The sequence below is a fragment of the Tripterygium wilfordii genome, chromosome 13, assembly GCF_013401445.1.
Source record: "Tripterygium wilfordii isolate XIE 37 chromosome 13, ASM1340144v1, whole genome shotgun sequence".
In the NCBI taxonomy this organism is placed as follows: Eukaryota; Viridiplantae; Streptophyta; class Magnoliopsida; order Celastrales; family Celastraceae; genus Tripterygium; species Tripterygium wilfordii.
In genome coordinates, this window is record NC_052244.1 from 11,794,314 (window position 1) to 11,815,989 (window position 21,676).

General features: G+C 37.8%; 3 protein-coding genes and 2 pseudogenes across 4 annotated transcripts; 2 read left to right on the plus strand and 3 right to left on the minus strand.

Moving 5' to 3' along the window:
• Positions 1 to 822: 822 nt before the first annotated feature.
• LOC120012829 lies at positions 823 to 6,934 on the plus strand (annotated as a pseudogene).
• Positions 6,316 to 8,108, minus strand: LOC120012831. Its single transcript, XM_038864362.1, has 2 exons — positions 6,917 to 8,108; positions 6,316 to 6,746 (listed from the first exon to the last, which is right to left on the minus strand). The coding sequence occupies exon 1, from the start codon at positions 7,499 to 7,501 to the stop codon at positions 6,938 to 6,940; it is 564 nt and encodes a 187-aa protein (XP_038720290.1). The 5' UTR covers positions 7,502 to 8,108; the 3' UTR covers positions 6,316 to 6,746; positions 6,917 to 6,937.
• LOC120012830 (E3 ubiquitin-protein ligase RING1-like) lies at positions 6,630 to 11,774 on the plus strand. The gene is made up of 2 exons (XM_038864361.1): positions 6,630 to 6,767; positions 8,617 to 11,774. The coding sequence occupies exon 2, from the start codon at positions 10,367 to 10,369 to the stop codon at positions 11,426 to 11,428; it is 1,062 nt and encodes a 353-aa protein (XP_038720289.1). The 5' UTR covers positions 6,630 to 6,767; positions 8,617 to 10,366; the 3' UTR covers positions 11,429 to 11,774.
• Positions 11,775 to 13,717: 1,943 nt separating this feature from the next.
• On the minus strand, positions 13,718 to 15,320 carry LOC120013717 (transcription factor bHLH94-like). Of its 2 annotated transcripts, XM_038865620.1 has the most exons (4): positions 15,143 to 15,320; positions 14,681 to 15,035; positions 14,012 to 14,401; positions 13,718 to 13,908 (listed from the first exon to the last, which is right to left on the minus strand). In XM_038865620.1, the coding sequence occupies exons 2-4, from the start codon at positions 15,011 to 15,013 to the stop codon at positions 13,819 to 13,821; spliced, it is 813 nt and encodes a 270-aa protein (XP_038721548.1). In that variant the 5' UTR covers positions 15,014 to 15,035; positions 15,143 to 15,320; the 3' UTR covers positions 13,718 to 13,818. The 2 variants fall into 2 exon arrangements, with proteins under 2 accessions (XP_038721548.1, XP_038721547.1); XM_038865619.1 differs by having other exon boundaries at positions 14,681 to 15,320.
• A 3,075-nt stretch (positions 15,321 to 18,395) lies between these two features.
• Positions 18,396 to 20,561, minus strand: LOC120013754 (annotated as a pseudogene).
• Between the last annotated feature and the right edge of the window lie 1,115 nt (positions 20,562 to 21,676).

Here is a 21,676-nt window from a genome sequence, read left to right on the forward strand (position 1 = left end):
ATCTACACATTCCTTCCCCTCCTTAAATAAAAACATTGCTAACGATTTTCAAAAGCTCTCAACAAATCAGTATCTTGAGATCCCGTATTCATGAGTGATTCAAAATTACAAAGACACTATTCACAATTGCTTAAACCACTCTTTTTATTGCACTATTCATGTTCTTGCTGAATCGTTATGATAGATTGATACCAATTGTTATATAGCCAATAATTTAGACAAAAAAATAATCTAATAAATATATTACATTAATAACTATTTCAAGGATAATCGCGCCTCCAATTGACAACCTCGAAGGGGTGGTCGACCTTCAAACGATAAACCTAAACCCTAATGGCAAAATGCCAATTCTTAACATAATTCTTTAGATATGGTTGTAGCATACTAAGAGCTTGTTTATAATACACACGAGCCACTAATTGAAGTAGTAATGATTGTGTGTATCACTCTGATAATTCCTGTTTTGTGAAAAAAAAACGCCCTTATTTATACTCCCTCCATCCTAATTTGTTTATCATCCTTTGAAAATCCAGTTTTTTAAGGAAATATCATTTAATCACCATGTTATTTCAATATTGCCCTTATTTATTGGGTACTCTTTTTTATCTTGAAATAAGGATAATTAAAATTACAAGGGTAATTTTAAAATACAATAATAAAATTGTTAATTTATGAAGAAAAATGACACTAGTTTTGGGACATCTCAAAATAGAAAGAATGACTAAGAAAATGGGATGGAATGAGTAATAAAGTAAGCCTAGCTAATTCTAGTTCACCCTAATTAGGAAACCATATTTAAAAAAAGCGGCCTTTAAAGGAAAATAAATGAACGAACAGGACCAGTAAAGGCGGAAAAGCGACCATATCCGGTGGGCCACGTCATCAAGCGAACCAGATACATCCACAGACTATCCGAGTTTGGTTTCTTGTTCTCCGACCTCCGCGGTGGCGGTTCTCGGTATCCAAAAAAACCTTATTTCGGCACGCCGTAGTTTATCTCCACCGTCTTATAGGAAATTGCTTTGGCAGCCGTTCCGAAGAGCAGGACTTGAAGGATCTTGAGCTTAATTGGCATGGCTTCGATTAGTTTCTGCTCTTCTTCGATGCCTCTCTCACGTTTGCGGTAAGCTCTAGTTTCGGTTCCCCTCTTCATTGCGCTTTTCGATTTCTCCTGATTTTCGCAATCATTCTTATTTGGTTGCTGAGAAATTGTAATTCTGAAATTGGAGTCGCTAAGAGTACTATGGAAGAGGAAATTGATTTGATCAACACAAAGATTTGGCTCTAGTTAAAACGAAAATATCGTGTTTCTGTACTCTTTTAGCTGTTCTAGATCTTATTACTTGTAATTGACTACTGTTCGTTCCAGGGAGGCACCACCCCCTTGGTGCCATCGTTAATAAATTTATTTTTCAGCCGTTCAAATACATATATACATACATATATATATATATATATTTATTTTTCAGCCGTTCAAATACATATATACATACATATATATATATATCATATTTCTATAGACATTTTGAACATGAAGCGTGGTTCTTCATCGTGCAATTGAGTTTAGCCCTGTCTCGGCCTTAATAAGCAGTCGAATCCTCTGCATGAAGAAGTAGTTGCTTTGGCGGATTAAGTTTTGTGATCTCTAGAGACTGTTCTTGTGACTAGAAAATCTATAAAGATAGGATATTTTGTACAAAGGTGTTGTGCATTCTATTTCACATTATTTTAGAAAATACAGATTCTGTCCGTCAATGATAGCGTTTCCGATTTGGCTACTTCTGTAACTCAATAGGCAAATGATATCATGAACAAGATTTTTTCCTCTGAATGGTGGTATCTATACACAGCGAGATGCTTTTTCTTCATTATTTTTTCTTGCTCAAAAGCTTCGAGATGGCATGTGATGTAACTATCATTTTCAGGATTGAAACTTCTTGTTGGGTTTTGTTATTCTTTTTTTTTTTTTTCCTTTTCAATAAGTTATTACATCCTTCCCTCTTTCAGTTGGCCATTTGTGTACTGCTAACTGTTTTGTACTTCCAGGTATGGTGGCCCACATTACCTTAAGCAGCTTCCCGCCTCATCTGGTAACACTTCCGATCTGCCCTCAAGTATTGTGACCAAGAAATTATGCTTTAAGTTTAAGAGAAGTGGTATAGCTAGAGCTGCACTGATTTCTGGAGAAGGTGACCTCTTGTCGCACCCTAATAGTGTTGCGGGACAGAATATCTGCATCAAAGAACAGCTGGTCCAGCCTACTGGGATTGAGAGACAAGCTGATAAAATTTCTTTTGGAACACTTGCAGCTGAAATCACTCCAACAAGTACTGATTTCTTCACTAATGATGATGAATATGAACTGGATCGCCCTACGCCAGGATTTGCTTCCATCCCAGAAGCCATTGAGGACATTCGCCAGGGCAAAGTTAGTCTTCAGTCTGGCTTATGACCTTTTTTTAGGTTTCAAAGTCATCATTATAGGTTAGTTTTCTTCTATGCGGTTCTAATTCAATATTTTTTGATTCCTTTGCAGTTAGTCATTGTTGTAGATGATGAAGACAGAGAAAATGAGGGAGACCTAATAGTGGCAGCATCAAAGGTGACATCTGAAACTATGGCATTTATGGTCAAGCATGGAACTGGAATTGTTTGTGTGAGCATGAAAGAAGGAGATCTAGAAAGGTTGGAACTTCCATTGATGGTGACACACAGGGAAAACGAGGAGAAGCTTCGTACAGCATTCACTGTGACGGTGGTATGTGGTTTATTTCCACAACGTTAATTGGACTCATTTTTCTGCGTCATATTTGAGCAGATAACCTCCAAATTTTCTTCTTGTTCTTTCCTTGCTTCATTTTGGGCACGTAGTCTTTTCATTGTTATTCTTGCAAGATATGGTTGTGGTCTATTAATTGATTGCCCCAAGGTTTGATCTCAAGTCCCCCAACCTTATCAATGTTATTTGTAATTTTAATGATGTGATGATGAAGTAGACCCGTCATAAAAAAATTGCTCCTCTATTTTCCAGACAACTTAGTTCATGTTATATGGTTCTATTGAACATTTTTTTTTTCATAAAATGTGTGAATTTCCTGTGAGAAAACAAAACAAAGGGGAACAAAAAAAGTCACATAGACTATTGGTTGGGATATTAATAAATTTCCTTCTCTTGGATCACAAAATAGTTTTGGCATATATGCTTACAGAGTTACAGGGAGAAGATTCATTAGTAAAGTTGTTTTGTGAACTTTGAATTGTCGCATGCCAATGGTTGTCTTATGTTTATAGCTTTTGTCCTTTTCATGGAAAGTGATTGCATTTAAGTTTGCAATTATCTTTGAAGTAGATCACTTTTGGATATATATATATACCCCTTTGGTTTTGATCAATTTAATGGAGTTTTGGCAGGATGCAAAACATGGCACAACAACTGGTGTCTCAGCTCATGATAGGGCAACAACAGTGTTGGCCCTTGCTTCTGGAGATTCAAAACCTGGAGAATTTAATCGTCCAGGTCATATTTTCCCCCTGAAGTACAGGGAGGGAGGGGTTTTGAAAAGAGCGGGGCACACAGAAGCTTCTGTTGATCTCGCTGTGTTGGCTGGATTAGAGCCTGTTGCGGTTTATGTGAAGTTGTGGACGATGATGGCTCTATGGCTAGATTACCTAAACTTTGTCAATTTGCACAGGCGCAAAACTTGAAAATCGTTTCTATTGTAGACCTAATCAGGTAACTCAATGAAATTTCTAGTTAGTAACTTCGTTAAACAAATTGTTGAGGATACTACGTGTGTGTGCCATTTGTTTAATGCACGAATTGCACGTAGGACATATCCATGCGCGTGTATCTATATATTGAATTTTTCAGAAGGCCAAAACATTTTTGTTTAATATCGTGATACTATCAGAACTTACACAACTTCTGTAATAATCATAACTAATGTCTGAAAGTCATTTTGAACTTCGGAATACTTAGCAATAATTATGTGTTATTTCCTTACTGGTACAAGGAAAATGACCATTCAATTATTCAAATTATTCTAACTTTTTCTCCTGTTATTTAAATGGATGTTCCGGTACCATTGATGTATTATTGCTGGCAGGTATCGAAGGAAAAGAGATAGATTAGTTGAGCTGGCTTCTGCTGCACAAATACCAACAATGTGGGGCCCATTCAAAGCATACTGTTATAGGTCATTGCTGGATGGAATTGAGCATATTGCAATGGTTAAAGTGAGTAGTCTATCTCTATTAGCATGTTCAACTTCTAAACCTTTCTTGCCTTTGTATTCTCTAGTCATCATAGTACCATTTTCTATGGAAAAGCATAAAACATATTTTGCCATCTATGCAGTATATCTTACCATCTTAGGAGGAACTCTCTTGTTTGATCTTCTATGTTGTTAATGCTTTGTATCCGTTAAGTTGCTGCTCATGATTCAACCTTGGAACTTTATTTCTCAGACGCGCTTAGCATTCCTGTAATGGTTATGGTTCTAGTGGGCCCTGCAACAGTGCATGGTATTTTATAACAAAAACCCGAACTTTTTAAGGCTCTTTTTTGCTTAGGATTATATTTAGGGTTTATGTGATTTCAGGAGTTTACATTAGAGACTTGAAGTATAAATTTTTAGCAAGAGTTGTGTCACAGTGTGTTCACGTGTTATTTGGGTCTTTTGAGGCATGTGAAAGCTTGTTGATATTCAGATGCAAGGCTTATTCAAAAAGATGTCTCTTTATCTCCCAGTCCAGGGATTTGAAGCTTGTAAGCATGCTTTAACTCTCACACATATTGTGCTTTCCTAGTTGTATTGATGTTCAACATGACTGTATATGGAGGCTTTTTACAGCAATTTAATTGGTAGTTAGAGTTATGAAAAATGTTGTTGACTTGGGATGCGTAAATATATTAGAAGAATGTTATGGTTGAACTTGTTTGAGCAATAAAGCTGAGTTTTGGAGGTTGTTGGGTGTATTTGTGGATTACCCCGGGCTCATTTTCTAGTTTTGGGGATGCCTGGTTGAACATTTAATGAAGGGAAGGATTTGTTTTATGTTTATGGTTCTCAAAAACATGAAAGAGCTGGTTTACCTGGGATATTTTTGGTTTAAAGTGGTTAGAAGGCACACAAAAACCGTAGCAAAAATGAGAAGAGGAACACGGGGACAAAAAATTCAAGTCGTTTGAGTATAGAATCTTTTTTAAGAGTCATACCTACGTCATGTTTGGTACAGTGGTTGGGTTCAAAGCATTTTCAAAAAATAATACTCAGCACTTTAGTATTTCTTTTGACTGCCAATCTGTGTTTGTGTATGTAAGCGTGGAAGGGGAGCATCCAACTCCTATGAGTAACTACAACTGGCCATAATTGTTACAGGGAGAAATTTTGGATGGGCATAACATTCTTGTGAGGGTACATTCCGAGTGCCTCACTGGAGACATATTTGGTTCAGCCAGATGCGACTGTGGTAACCAGTTGGCACTTGCAATGAAGCAAATTGAGGCTGCTGGCAGAGGAATATTAGTATATTTGCGAGGTCATGAAGGTAGAGGAATTGGTTTAGGACACAAGCTCCGTGCTTACAACCTGCAGGACGATGGCCGTGACACAGTTGAAGCCAATGAGGAGCTCGGGCTACCTGTTGATTCACGAGAATATGGAATCGGTGCACAGGTATTTATTAGTCACTATCTCATAAAATAAAATATTAATTACCTTGACATTTTCCACCCCTGTTTGGTTCTCTCTCTCCTTCAATTGACTAACAATGTTAGATGCACGATCCATAAGTATGTGGGGCTCAAAGGTTTGCGATTCTTTTTTTTGCAGATTTTACGAGATTTGGGTGTCCGTACAATGAGGCTGATGACAAATAATCCTGCAAAGTATGTGGGGCTCAAAGGTTATGGCCTGGAAATTGCTGGAAGGGTGCCCTTATTAACACCAATAACAATGGAAAACCAGAGATATTTGGAAACCAAACGTAAAAAAATGGGACATGTATATGGTTCAGATCTCATTGGCAGCATGGACGGTAACAAATTCGATACTTCAAGCAGTAGTATCCTTGCGGATAGTCAGGTACCTCCCAATTTGTTCAAGAGTAATGATACTATAATATGGCTCCATTTGTTCTCTTCATTCATTGACCTTCCTCTTGTTTGCTTTATATGAATTCATTTCCTTTGGAGTAAACAGTTGTAGGAAAATCTTTGATTCGTCTGACAAGGAGGACGTCCAGGTTCTGGTTATTTATTGTGTTGTGCTACTAAGAACTTTCTTACATTCGGATTTTACTTACAGAACCGTTCATCCAGGTTCTGGTTGGAAACACTGTCATATTAATCAAAATGACAATTTTCAGTCCAAGTATATGGATTGATGTTTCTACACCCAAGAATTCTAATTAGAAATAATCAAATACACAAACAATAAATGATGTTCTTCAAGTCTATATTGTATTAAAAAAAATTGAAAATTTTAAACTTCCAATTTCAACATAAAATATATTATTGTCGAAAATTTTGTCACTTATTTCTCTCTTCCTTCCCCTGTTATACTGCTCTCCACTGCCAGGTTCTTAGACCAGAATGATTGTGGGCAGAAAAAACTCATGAAAAAACATGTTGCACGAGGTCGATTCCGTCCTCTGGAGGACAATGGGATAGAGGACTTGGTGAAGAAAATGAACTACAGAGGAGAGCAAGTAACTTCCAGCCTCCATTTGTTTAGCTCTGCAACCTGAAAGTATTGCAGATTCTTGTGAGTTTCTCTACCTTACCTTTTCTTGAACCCTCTCTAGTGTCTACAACAATTTCACTAGTAAAATCTCTTCATTCTCTGCTGTATTTACAGAATGTTTCTGCCAAATATTTGATAATGCTGAGAAAATTAGAAAAAAAAAAAAGCACCTAGAAGATAAGCTGCAGGTACTAAAGCCAATATCTGCAACCAAATGCTACTCCTACTCCAGCAATCCCCAAACAAATTGCCAAAGCCACAATCCACGAAATCCCCTCACCATCATCATCTCCCTCTTCTTCGCTTCCCCAGCGACAACCCATCTTCTCCGGTCGTTGTCGATGTGGTTGTAACATCAAAACTTGAACCTCAAGCAACTTCACCCATTGCCGACAAGCGAATAGCTCCAAGGATTCTTTTATTAAGACATTAGCAATGAAATCCTTCTCCTTGGCCAAACTCTCTGCTCTCCTCTCTGCCTCCCTTGCCCGCGTCTGCGACAGTCTCAAGGCCTTCAAAAGCTCCAACTTCTCATACTCACCATCGTCTTCTCTTCCCATCATGCCACAGACCCTATTCATGGATGATATGACCGTCTCATCAGACCCCGAAAAAACCTTCTGTGGTGGAGGCAAATCGCAATTCTGCATCAGCTCTACACCAAACTTTTGAGAAAACTTAGGCTTCCAAACCACATCATACTCATTCATGACTCCAGCACTCAGTTTCTGGTTATTTGATGCCCATCCTGCCATTGATGGGGCCTTGAGATTGATTTGGTTTATGGGTTTTGATCAAAAACTTAAATGAGAGGGAGTAACTGTCCTTTTAGAGACGTGAGAGGCAGAGGAAGTTTGTGGGTTGGTGGTTGAGGTAGATGTGGATTGAGGGGAGGGGTGAGACAGTGGCAGAAGAAACCATATTTTATTTGTCATTGGGTAGAAAATTTTTAGTTTTGAATATTTTACAAATGCTTTACTTGCGTGCTAGGACAAACAAATACGTTACAACTTGGCTGCTTATGTTAGATTGTTGCTTAAGACAACTGTTTCACGACACTTTTTTCTATGAAACTTCAGGCTGATAGATTGTCTTTACCTCTCAACTTTTTGGCTTGGGAGTTGGGAGCATCTTTACGTTACAAGAAAACCCCAAAAATAAGCCTCCTCTTTTGGGGACTTTCTTAGGTCCACCCTATTTTCATCCACCCTTTTGTCCACCTTCATCAAACACCATTGGATCTAAAAAATATCCTCGAGATGCTCACCTGAGTAAAGACTGTAATAACCTTTAAAGAGTTATTTAGAGGAGGTGGATGGTCCACTCTTTTCATAAGAGTGGACTTTAGTAATTTCCCCTCTTTTGTCTACCGACCTTAATTTCTCTTTTATATCCAAACAGGGAATGTAAGCGAAAGAAAGATCTTTCGAGCCACAGGATGAGAAAACAAAAAGAAATCAAGATGAAAAAAAAACTGTAATATTCTTTTTTTTCCCTAAATGTTTTTGGTGACCAAGAATTCTCAACCTAGCATGCCCACCGGATGGTTGAGACAATTCTAAATTCAGATCATCAACTCAGCCAGCTCCACGCTAGTGATAGGTAAGACCAGGTCAAAGCATGTGCATTAAGAACAAGGCCGAAGTCTACAAAGGAGAGTTAATTTAACAAAACCTGTGTGAACCTTTGTCCCATGTAAAGAAATAACGTCGAAAATGTTGAGCGTAGCATTTGATTTGTTTTTTGTTCTATGAAAAGGTTTTTTCTTTTTTCAAGCTCTTTTTGGGTGATTTATTATTTTTCGTATTTTCTAAAATCAACAACTGAACATATTTTGAGTTGCCTTTTGTTTTCTATAAAATAATAACAGAAAATACCGGAAAATACATGCCCGGTTTTCTGCAAAATGGAGCATTGGCCACTTACCGAACCCAAAAAAAAAGAAGAGACGAGACAAAGCCCAAGTGAATACAGAATGGGCCTGAGGCCCACTCATGGTATGGCCGTGGCCCATTTGTCTATATTGTAGGGAAAACTTTAATCACACCCCACCTTTTACTAAAGACACCCCAATTTGAGTTGACCACCCCTTGTAAAACTCAGTTGACGGGGTGTCTTTAGTAAAAAGTGGGGTGTGACTAAAGTTTTCCATATTGTAGTGTGGGCAAGTCCATTTACCCCGCAATGGACTTTGTGACTGATGATGGTGATTTCATTAAATTGGTTACGTTGTGGATTGTAGATTGTAGTCCTTATCGAACACACTTTCCATGGAATAATTAGGAGAGTTTGATCAAATTGTTGTAGTCGATCACATCTACAATTGATGATGTGTCAATGCGAGTCCACCGGCAACCTTTAAGAGAGAGATAACGGTGGTAAGAGTCTTTGACACCGGTGTGGAGCCGATCGATCTCTAACAATCAAATTAACGATTTTAAGGTGGATCTATTGTGAAAGGGTAAATTGTTAAAGGTGAATTCTTAGTGAAAATATTTCTCAATGCATCCAAAGTGATGTTTGGGGAACCCATATGATAATGCGAGTTTCGTCAATGGCACGTGGAGCACCGCATGTCGGGTCAGGAGAAAGTCTGATAACACGGCTCAATGTCAGGAACAAAATGGATGAGTGGCTCGAGGTTGACTCATATCCTTTCAACCAACATATAAGATGACAGCTTGAGATGGGGTGCTTTGACGTTGGGCCAAACCTTTTGGGTCCGTGGAGCCCAGTGAGCTTGTTTGTACTTGTGCTTGGGAGCCATTGGGCTGTATCAGGGCTTTGGGACATAGTAACTTGTGGGTCGTGGGCTTGTTTAAGCTAGCCTAGTACAGTAGTACTCTAGTAGTCTCTTAGGCTGTGAGCCTCTAAATATGGGTCTATAAATGCTCTGGCCGTGGGCCTGTAAATATTTAGGTCGTGGGCATGCTTAGCTTATGTTTGCATGCAATTGGCACATTTGAAAGCTTAGTTGTGCAAGCTGAAAAGAAGGGAGGGCCATAGCTAATTATGTGTCTTGAGTATATTTTTTTTTTGAAATATCATTGAGAAGAGAAATTTGTTTTCCATTAGAATCGAACTTTGAACACACGTATACCTGATCCAGCCGATTGTCAATTGTGCCAATGCTTCTTGGTTTGTGTCTTGAGTCTCAATTCTTCGGTCTTCCAACTGAAATGGACATATTTTCTCAAGTAAATGCACCAGTCTTCACTCTCCCAACTGAAAATGACATATCTTCTCTTAAGTAAATGCACCAGTCTTCACTCTCCCGACTGAAATTGACATGTCTTTTCTCACCCACAAAAAAAAAAAAAAAAACAAAAGCTAATGTGGGAAGAAAACAAAACCCAAAAGTCCTCGTGCTCATCATTCACCAATACAAGCAAACCATCTATTGAGGAAAAGTATGCCACACCCTCTTCTTGACTTCCAAGGTGTTCACCTCCATAATCCCCTGTTTCCTCATTCCTCTGTTTCTGTAAATGGTTTGTGATCATAGAAAACTACTTCTGCCACCAAAAATCTGTCCGAATAGTGCTGGTGTTTTATTTACTTGTGCACTTTCTTGTAATACAGAATCAAACCGACTTGGGTTTTGTTGGGTTCTTGTTTAAATGTCTGTCCAAAAGTTTGTAGTCTTTCGTGATCGTCCATCCCCACCACCGCTGCCACGGCCACCATGTCTGATACCAGTACCGCCTTCAAGGGTTCCAAACAAGGATGATGTAAAACCTGCCCTATTTGTTCCAATATTCTTGCCTATTGTAATTACTGCCGTTGCTCTTTTCGGGCTCATATGGCAAGGTTGGAGATTTTACAAATATAGGCAGAACCAGAACGATTCGAGGAGAATAAGGAATTCTCCAATTTTGTTCCACACCCAAGATAGTTTTCGAGATGAAAATCAAGGGCCAGGAATTGATCACCCAATTTGGTACATCAATACTGAGGGTCTACAACAATCAACAATTGATTCAATCACAGTCTGCAAGTATAAGAAAGATGAAGGGTTGATTGAAGGCACAGATTGCTTTGTTTGCTTGAGTGAGTTTGAAGAAGATGAAAGTCTTCGTCTTTTGCCAAAGTGTAGCCATGCCTTTCATATTGCTTGTATTGATACTTGGTTGAGATCACACAAGAACTGCCCATTGTGTCGCGCCCCGATAGTCAGTGACGACTATGTTGCTCAATCCTCGGAGGCAAATTCAAATGATTTGGATTCAAGGGAGGATGCAGAAGAGGATAATGTAGTGAACAATGACAGTGAATTAGCAATCGAACAGATGGGAGGAGATGAAGTGAGGATTGAAGACCATAATAATCCAGTTGAGGCTAATAACACTAATGTTGAAGATTTGAGAAAGAAATCAAAACATTTGATTTCGAGGAACTATCCTTCGAGGGTCCAAAGCGATTTAGCTGAGAATCGACAAGCATCGACAGAAGGAGGAGTACAACCTAGGAGAAGGTCAGTATCAATGGATTCATTAGTGTCAATTAAGAACTTGAAATCGAAGATTTATTCCAAGCGAAGGAGTGGAAGCTTTAGTATGATTAAACTGGCGAGGAGTTCTTCAATTGAGCCTATTTTGATGAAAAGGTCTTCCACCTCAAGCGGGAAGGCCTCTTCATCGTCAGGACGTAGTAGCAGCCATGACTCAATCCTTCCATTGTGACCTGCTTCTTTTGAAGGACAATCATCTGCCAAATAAGAAGAAACACAAGCTATTCCGATCCTCGGACGGGGATGATGGTTCATGGAACAGATTGTAAGTGCATATGAACAGATTGTGCAAATTTGTCCTACTGCGAGTGAATGACTGCAGCCGCCTCAGTTTTTGTGAACATGCAATTTTGCATTTCTTACTGCAGTTTATTGTGTCATCTACAAATAGTGTGTTAATTCTATTGCGAAAAAGTCTCATATCGCTAAAATAAAAAGTTTGATGGGTAGTTTATAACCGCGTTTGTTTATCGTCTTAATAAACGCGTTTTAAGGTCGTGAATACACCCTGGAAGCTCTGTTATGAGTTGGGCTAGGACTTTGGACGTGGAAAAACACGAACACTATCTTATGCTTCTACTTCTCTCAGAAGTCCTTGAAAGCCATTTATAAGTATAGAATAATTTTACAGTAGATATATATACATTCTTTAACCAGCTGCACAACCCTAGCATCAAAATTTATTGCCTAAACTTCCATTCAAGCCTATCATAGCCTTTCTCGGTTTCTCCATATCTAAACGCCATAAGAAAAAAGCTCATGTCTGTTTGTTTCCGTCGTCTCCAGGAAAGCTGTCCCTTTTATTCTACCTTATTATTCATGAATGGGCCGTGTAGTTCACAGGGCCCTGTTGTTGGGCCACAGTTTTCCACCAATGGCTTGCTTTTCAGCGTAGTGGGCCACAAAATGGATCGATCCATCACTCCACACCAACGGCCTTATTATTTATGAACAAACCGAGGCCGTGTGGTTCCCAGGGGATCTATCTATCTGGGCTCGGCAATTCGTTTATAATTGTAGAGTTCACAATTTGAATCCAATAATGTGGAAAATATGTCACATCATACTTCTTTTTTTAATTTTTTTTTTTGAAGTTTTTCCAACTTTCTCTAACGGTCAAACTACCCACATCACATATTTCTTATTTTTTATCCAACGATCAAAAAATAATGTCACGTCATTCTCTCTCCTTACATAGTTGTTTGACTCTGTTAAAAAAAAATAACTTGGCATTTTATTAGCATCGTATCAAAATTCCATATTCTAAAATTCAAGGGAAATTGTAGAGTCCCGGATGAATATGTCAAACCCGGACAGATATACTGACAAAACAAGCATATACTTACAAAATGGACCAATTATTGATGGATATAAAATGGTGTTCAGTAGTCTTAAAAATCAAGTGAAAAATTGAAAATCTTCGAAAGCTATTGTTATATGGCAGCTGTGCAGTGCAGTACTGCCTTGACTATGGTTTCTGTCTGTGTTAAGCTTCACATGACATGATATAGCTTCTTTTATTTTCTTCCCCCTCACTTTATACAATAGAATCTCCTTCGTACTTGCTTGTCTTGTGAAGATCAAATCGAAGACTGATCTCTATGTTGGCTTTTCAGATGTGTGTCAGTGAATTATATATGTAATCAACCATCCATCCATGTATATTTATATAGTTTTTATTATGCCTAGCAAGCCCATTCATTCCATTCACTGAAAAAAGTAGGTGAAACCCATGATGATGATGATTTCACTAAATTACTATATATTTATATAACCAATTGAATATATATATATATAATGAATTTCTATCTTCAAAATGGCTCCATTTGCTTCAATTTTGACTAGCTAATGTTGATGGAACATAAATCCAACTTACCTTAATTTTCCACTTCAATTTCCTTTCTATCTTACCTTTTATATCTATCGTAAACTTACCTCCGGTGTGTGGTTACATGATATTACTTCTAATGAGAATCGAATTCGGAATTTTCTGATTCTATTTGGTCTGGCCTAGAAAGATTCATTAATTAGACTATCACTCAAGTGTTTCTTCCTAAACTTAACCTATGTTCAGAAAAGTAAAGTAATTTAAACACTCGAGATTTATCCAATCTTGCAAAAACCTACTAACACGAATTTACTTTACCACATTTTTCATGTGGCCCACATGATATTGGGGCTTCTCACAATTGTTTTCCAAATCTAGGAAACTTTCTTCATTCTATCATTCACACCCAATAACAAGATATGAATTTAAGGTTAAAAAAATAATAAAACCCTAATAAAAATTGGTCTCCATCAAGAGGTGGACCGCACTGGCCTATTCTAGGCTTCTAGCCCATATATGATTATCATGAATCCATGGAAAGGCCCTATCCCTTTTTTAAAATTTTTTTCAACCATCCCCTAAATAGAAAACCTCCAAATCCAAAAAAAAAAAAAAAAATCTTCAACAAACTAATTGGTTCTACATTGATTATTGAAATGCTCATAATAAACTAATAATTATTACATGATGAGAAACTATAGCCATACACTTCTTCAACTAAGACTCAGCCTACTCTAGTCTTGGCCTTCATGAACACCACCCATCATCTCATAAACAGCAGCTGCTATCTCGTTCACTGAATTCAGCTTACAATGATCTTCAACCTAATAATATTCCCCAAACCCAAACAAGATTAAGATCAGGAGCAAAAAATGGGTTTTATATTAATTTATATATATATATATATATATATGTATATCTAATTACCTTGACATTGACACAATAGAGGACAGTATTGTCAATAGTTGTGACATTAAGGTGAAGAATGGTAAGTCCATGAGAGTGCAACCCTCCAACAATCTTCATCAATCTCTTTGGTTGTCTCTCTGATAATATTTTGATGTTGGCATGCTTTTCTGCCATTCTGACTTCCACATCAGCAACATTGAAGGATTGCTTCTCTGGGTTTTCATGATGAGAATTAGACCAAGTTGAGTACTGAGGGAAGGTGAAGAAGTCGGAGAAGACACTAGCTGCAGTAGTATCTGCTGCTGATTGTTGCTTGACTGATCTCTTTTGGGCTTCAAGGGTTTGAAGGAGTTGCTCCAATTCCTTCACATACTTTATTGCTCCTCCAATTATCGACGCTTGGTCTCCCTAAATATATACAAATATCAAGGATTAATCGACGGTCAAACCCATTAGCGCGTTTGCCTAAAACTCCGATAACATAAAACAATAATCTTTTTTGTTCTAGTTATCTCAAATGTTGATATAGACACACGATTTCATTTGAATCTTTTAAGACTCATGATTTCACATAGATCATGTGCGTCTATCTCAATATTTGAAATGACTTAGACAAAAATACTGGAATATTCCTCAGCATTTTTGAATTAGTCCAACAACAAATGAAAAGAAAGAGATCGATCGTACGCGTTCAGAGTAAGAGGAAGGCATGGTGGATCGGAGGACGTTGAGGTAGTCATTCATTTGCTTCCTTCGATTGCGTTCGACAGCAATGTGTGTCATTCTTTGATTCTCAACTTCTTCCTTGTTCTTGATGCTTCTGATTCTACGCCTCTTTGACTGTCCTGGAGGCGCCGCCACAACCACCACCGGAGGATTAATTTTCTCGTCCAAGTATGCATTTTGGGATTCCCAATTGGTTGTGTTGAAAATAAAGCCATCTGGGTTTTGAAATTGAGATTGATCCTTGCAGCCATGGTTGAATGGATCTTGTTGGAAGACCACAGCTTGTAATGCCATTCTCTCTCTCTCTGCTCTCTCTCTGCTCTCTCTCTTACACATACAAGCACAGATACAAACACAAATACTGATCAGACAAGTCTTTCTTGTAGCTACGACACAAAAAGACAATGAAGATCTAGAAAGAACCTCAAAGGGACATGCCCTATAGATTCAAGCCCTAGCTAGACTAGCATATAGATTCAAAGATAGATAGATACACCAAGCTTTTGGTTGTGTTGTCTAACTATGAATCGAACCCCTTCTTTCTTCCCCCTATTGAGTGCATTATTGTGTGCACAACCCAACACCCACACACACACGTATATATAGTCGACACATGCACACACAAATATATTCTTACTCCAATTAAGTTGCATGGAAGATCATTTATTTCTTTTTTGTTGACCCAATCACTCAGTATATCCTTCAAACAATTAAGTGGAGTAAATTTCGGTCCATTAGGACAGCTTCCACCATGTTTAATTACGTGGCTAGCTACATGGGTATTTTTGGCATGGAATCCATGTGACCAAAACAAACAAAAGATGCAGTTTTTTTTCTTCAATCATCTCTGTCATAGAGTCCAAAAGTTTGCTCACTTTCCAAGAATCCACATTCATAATTAAAATTGAATGTCTCCACTTTTTTTTTCTGATGATTGTGATGTGTGTTGAACTTCTTTTAATCACAATTACTAACTAAACACGATAGTACATCCATCTCTCTCTCTTAAGTTTTTCTTGTATGTGGGCATGTGCATGGTTTTTTTTATACAGTGAGACCCGCAATTACCACCCTATGAGTGCGTATTCGATAAATTTATTGGGTTTGCGTACTAACCCACAAACTACGTATGTCAGACAAACTCTCGAAAAATTCTTGTGTGAGCTCATGCTTTCGTAAATGATTGAACCCTGGTAAAATAACATGACTAGCATGCACTTTACCACTAGATCACACATGTGCATAGCTATTATCTAATAAGGTTTTATAATATTCGTCCCAGTAAGATCGACACCCCAGATAAAGACTTCTCTCTTGATTTGTCTTGATTTTACAGTATTTGGCTTTCATTTTCATGCATTGGCAATGATCAATGTAGAACTCACTAATACCTTAGATAAGAATTAACGTTAAAAGAATATATATTTTATTTAACAATCTTGAAAAGCATCAGCTAATTATGCATTTTATTTATTAGTGAGATTTAAACATGTTACCATTAATTGAATCGTGCAAAGAAATTAAAGTAATCAATACCCCTAATTAATTGTTGTTACGATGTTCTCCTATAATGGTGGTGTATGACTACTTTCATTTTAATATGAGAATACAATTCTAGTACTAGGGTCGAAAAATCACGAGTTCGGAATTGCGTGAAATTTGACAGGGTGACTCGTTTCAACGTGGCCGTCATATATGAAAGATAATGCCACAAAATGAATGATTTGGTCATCATATTCCTACAATCATGCCACTTTTGAATACATCATTGCTTTATACAATTACAAGGAATTAAAGAGAAAATCTTATTTCAAATGTTATGTGTAGTCGCATTTGGAGTGACTCAAAAGGGTACGACTGGTTTTGTTGCAGATCCTGCCAAGTATACCTTTTAGGTTCTCTCTCTCAGTCGGTCTCTGATCTCCAACCAACGTACTATTTAACCTACTGATCAATACATGAAGAAATAAAGGCAAAGTTATAAGGGAAAAAACATTCACGTAAATCCATGCATTCATATTCACGTGTAACATATATAAACTGATGGAGCATGCACATAATTGTCCAATGGAAAGGAAGTTAATTTAACAGTAACGATTCTTGGATGGGCAATTGGAACATATCTTCCCCATTTTGGCTCTAATTTATCTATTTTTTGATGTCCCAAGTTGGAATGGATTTGACTGAGTAGGGGTGGGGTGTGGGGGAGTTGGGTTTGTCTGGATTCATTTGGACAGAGAATCTAGTCAAGTATTCCCAACCATGCAAATGTTTGCAAGGCAGGACATGTCGGACTCCATGTCCTATGATCGTAACAATATTAGTCCTATATGTTCAAGCCAATTAACCAGTACTTTTGTTTTTTTAAGCCACCAATTTAGTACAATTCTATTTCATCTTGAAGCAGTTGAAAACGTAAGCTATGGCCAAATCTACGTTTAAGCCTAGAAATACAAGTGACCAGAACTCTATTTTGAGATCCTAATACCATCTAATTTGGGGATTTTAGTGTTTAAAATAATGCATTTGTGTTTAAATAAAGTAATTTTACCCATATAGATATTTCCCTTTGGTTTTGCAGGAAATCGAACTTAAATGACTGAATCGGGGACTCTTGAAGCTGATGTACCATTCGGACACTTCCTTCATAAATCAAGACAGACAGAGGCTTCACCAAATTGGAAGACACATGAAGTGTCCGGACAGCAAGAAACTAGAATTCACCATAAATAAAAGCAATCTCAAAATATTTTATAAATCGTTGAATTATCTACAACCCTAAACACATAGGAAACTAAATACGCAGTAAACAAAGAAAAAAAAAACAAATGAAATTACGAAAGTATCCAAAAATAGTAAAATACTAATTTGAAGGCTTATAGGACGAAATTTAGCCCAAATAATGTAGAGTTAGTAGTAAAGTGACTAGTCTTCACAACCACGCCGAATCAAGTCACCCTGTCAAATTTTACACAATTCCGAACTTGTGACGTTTCGATCCTCCATAAAATCTGCATTACTTCAATCTTTTCGAAATTTTCTTGGAAAATTTAGCAGTGTGGATAATTTCCTATTCATATACAAGACCCGGGAAGCTCAGCTGCAGGCCCTGAACGGCGCAAATGGTCCTCTTGTTTTTATTTGTAATCCTAATTCCTCCCCAGATAAATGTAGTATGTTTTCTTGTATTGTTATGCTGGTAAATTCAAGAAACCTTCCTCCCCCGGAATATGCAATTATGTTAGCAGACAAAGACACAGACGTACACATGTTATGTGCATATAAACAATGCAATGGCACTCGCCAATACGCCTAAATATGAAATTACTGCTCAACTCTGATCCAAATCTATAGAAACTGATGATATTTTTAATGGGGATTGGCTAGAGGAGAATGGGTGAATGAATGGAATGTGACAAGTACTGGATGCAGGAAGATTATATAACTTTGGAAGAGCCCAATTAGAGTTTTATAATGCTAACTTCTTTTGGATGGGCTTAACAGGTGGATGTGTGATGCAACTTAGAGGTTACAACAATCTATCTGTCCCCGACCGTCTCTGCGGGACCTTGTGTTTACCTTCTGTTGGATGGGCTTGGCTTATTGGACATTCAAAAATTACAAGAAGCATGCACCGAGATTTGAATGGAATATCAGGAACATTAGTTACATTCAACAATGTACACAGAAAATCTCCATCCTATTTACTTTCCTAGCAACTAATGGAGTGAGCATTTCTTCTTGAGTTCTCGTGTGATGGATTCTGCTTTCTAAAGCCATTTATTGTAAATCAGAAGGTAAAATTCTCTTTACCACTTGCCCAGCTGAAAAATATCCCAGAAAAAGCACAACCAGAAACCCAAAATGAGGAAATGGAAACTCAACAAATCCCATAACTTCTCCAATTACTGTGAATGGAATTGAGATACCAATCGCAGAAATTACAACAGTGGAACAAATTACAGGACAGGAGGCGACATCCTGGATGATGGGTTTCTTTTCTGTGCAGATCAAGTGGATTATTAAGGTACGCATGAGAAGCCCTTCGATGAATCAAGCAGAGTGGAAGAATTCGTACCCGGCGTCTAATTCTTGATCATAAGACTTGTAATAGAACAAAAGGAACAATAAGGTGGTTATGTCGCAGAAGAGTACACAGGAATGTTCCACGGTATGAAGTGTCAGAGATAACTCATCAGATGCTGAGGTGGAACCAGATAAATCATCAACAACAACGACTCTCATCTCCAGCAACAAATAAACAAAGCTTTATCTCCTAAGCAGTTGTATTAACCATAGTTTGTTGTAACAACAACTCTGTTGCTTTAGATTATCTATACGTAGCACATGTTGTATATATATACATAGTTTGTAAGACAACGAGTTACAGCTTTTCAATCAATACAAACATCTTTTTATCTTATATGAAGTATGAACATAGGCAAGCCTTTCTCAGACCATCTCTGGGGAGTTCTAAATATCATCTTCATCCATTCTGTCCCAGGGGATTGCAATCTGACCCACACTACATAAAAAGTCCTGTGTATGCAGCTGCTTTGGAGTCAATGGCTCAAAATCCAGGAACAGATATGCTATGAGTAGTGAAAAACGCTTCCTACGTTTGCGATAACCGACATTTTGATGTATTTCATGGTGTTACCAAAGGTGAGACGACCCTGCCCAACTCCAGCGACAAGGACATTAAGATCTTTTTCCATAAAATAATATCAGCAAAGTCTTTGGCAACTGACACCCATGAATCTACTGATATAGCTACATAGGCAGCATCTAGTGCAAGTGCGTCGTTTATTCCATCTCCCAGGAACCCAACTACATTGTTACCAGTTGTCTGCAAGGACTGCACCACGCGGAATTTCTGAGTTGGGGTGAGCCGAGCAAGTACTGTCGCACTTTTGATGGTCTCGTGGAATGACTGCTGATCGAGTAGTTCAAGCTCAGGTCCTGTTGTTACATAACTGGTTCTAATTCCAACTTCTTTGCAGATCCTTATTGCAAGTGAGAGTGAGTCACTGCCTATCAATATTTTTGCTTTTACTCCCTTGTCCGCTAGCCACCACAGAGCTTGCTTTGCTGATCCTTGGGTGGGTCAAAGAATGTTATTATCCTAGGAACACCATGTCTGATTCAGCAGTCTCAAATTTGTCTATGCTTAGATCATTTCTCCTCTGCAACATGACCAAAAATGGAAGGCAGATTCTTTTTACATGGTTGATTGTTATGAAGTGACATAGATACTAAGACAAAGATGGTAAGACACTCATAATCATTGATCACAAAAATAATGAAAACTAATATGAACATGCAAATAATAACGAGGCACATAAACGCAAAGTAGATGCAAGAGACATAGAACACACCATTCTTAGCCTCTCTACTTTAACCCCAATAATCCTTAGGCCATCATTGCTTAATTCTTCCTCCATATTAAGAATTCTGTAATAGTATTCAGCAGCGAAAGTAGTAAAGACCATGATTCAGGTATGAAAGCGTGAAACCTGTTTGAGCACACATATTAAGCAGAAAGTACCTTGTAAAATCGGAGGAAACACTAATAAAAACCATTGCGAGCACGATGCATCCATTTGGATTGTCACTGGTAATGTATGAGATAGCTGACAACACAATTAGAATGATATATATTGAATGGATGGAAAAAAGCCTTCCACAGTAGGTGCCACCGGCTTGGAAAAGCATGGTCAAGAGGAACATTTGGGCCATTTCCCTTCAGTGTCCTCTCGGCTTCAGTGAAGCTCAAGCCTGCATGATTTAAGGATGAACCAAAGTCATTTCAAATTCAAAACTGAAAAGGAAGCATCGACCAAGGCAATGTGTTAGTTAATGCACCTGCTAAAACTGCTAACAACAAACATGATATTATACCAAGGTTATTCGATAAACAATAATAGGAACGGCAAATGGGTAAAAGAATCATTTTCAGCATAGATGGAGAAAAAGGGCATGGTTCTTCGCTCTTCTATCCCAAAAAACTGTAAACCTTTATCTCTTTCTAGGTTTTGATCTAAGTAGCAAAAACAAATTAGGAGAAGTGCCATTTTCTTCTTCTTTTACAATCAAATGCAGCTATTCTAACACATTGCCTGAGTTTGAAAGGATTGTGATATTCAACTATGAAGTCTGACAGAGACTTAATTATGGGTTCTGTTCTCTATTTCCATGTCCACAAGTGATGGATTATGCTGCCATGTAATTTGAAACACTAATTATAAAACTCAAGACATGAGCTAAACATTCTCTATCCCAAAAGCTTAACATGACTAAAAAATGTAAGAATTTAATAATTTGACTGTTACTCTAATGATTTTCAACTTTTTCTACTTTATACAAGTAAAACAACCATGCTGGATATAAACAAAGCTTAATTCTGCAGAAACCAGAAAACATCTTGCAGTCAGGCATTTCATCGAGCACGTCTAATCAATACTTTCAACTCCATTAAGCTGATTGCTTCAAAAATTAACAGAATTTAACTTAGCAACAAATCATTACATTACCTTTCAGGGGATCGAACATACTCAAAAACCAAATCTTTCTACGATTGGGCCAAGATGTACAACCAAGAAATTACCTTCTCTTCCTCCTCAGTCTGTGACCCACCATCAATTTTCTCTGCATCATCAAGAACCCAACTACAGATAATCCAAAGAGTAGCAAACACTGAAAACATCAATTTAAAAGAAAAGGGGCTGCGAAGATTGTTGAAGACAGAACGAAAGAACCCAACTTGATGCGTATCAGGTCTCTTGACAAGACTTTCACGAACAGTCATATAGTTAGTATTGCTGGAATTTGGCTAGTAGCTCTCACATTGTCAGAATTACATGAAATTTGAGCGGAAGATTCGCTTCGCTTCGTCAAGATTAGTGGCTATCCTACTCGCCCATACTACAACTTATCAAAAACTTTATGTTGTTTAAT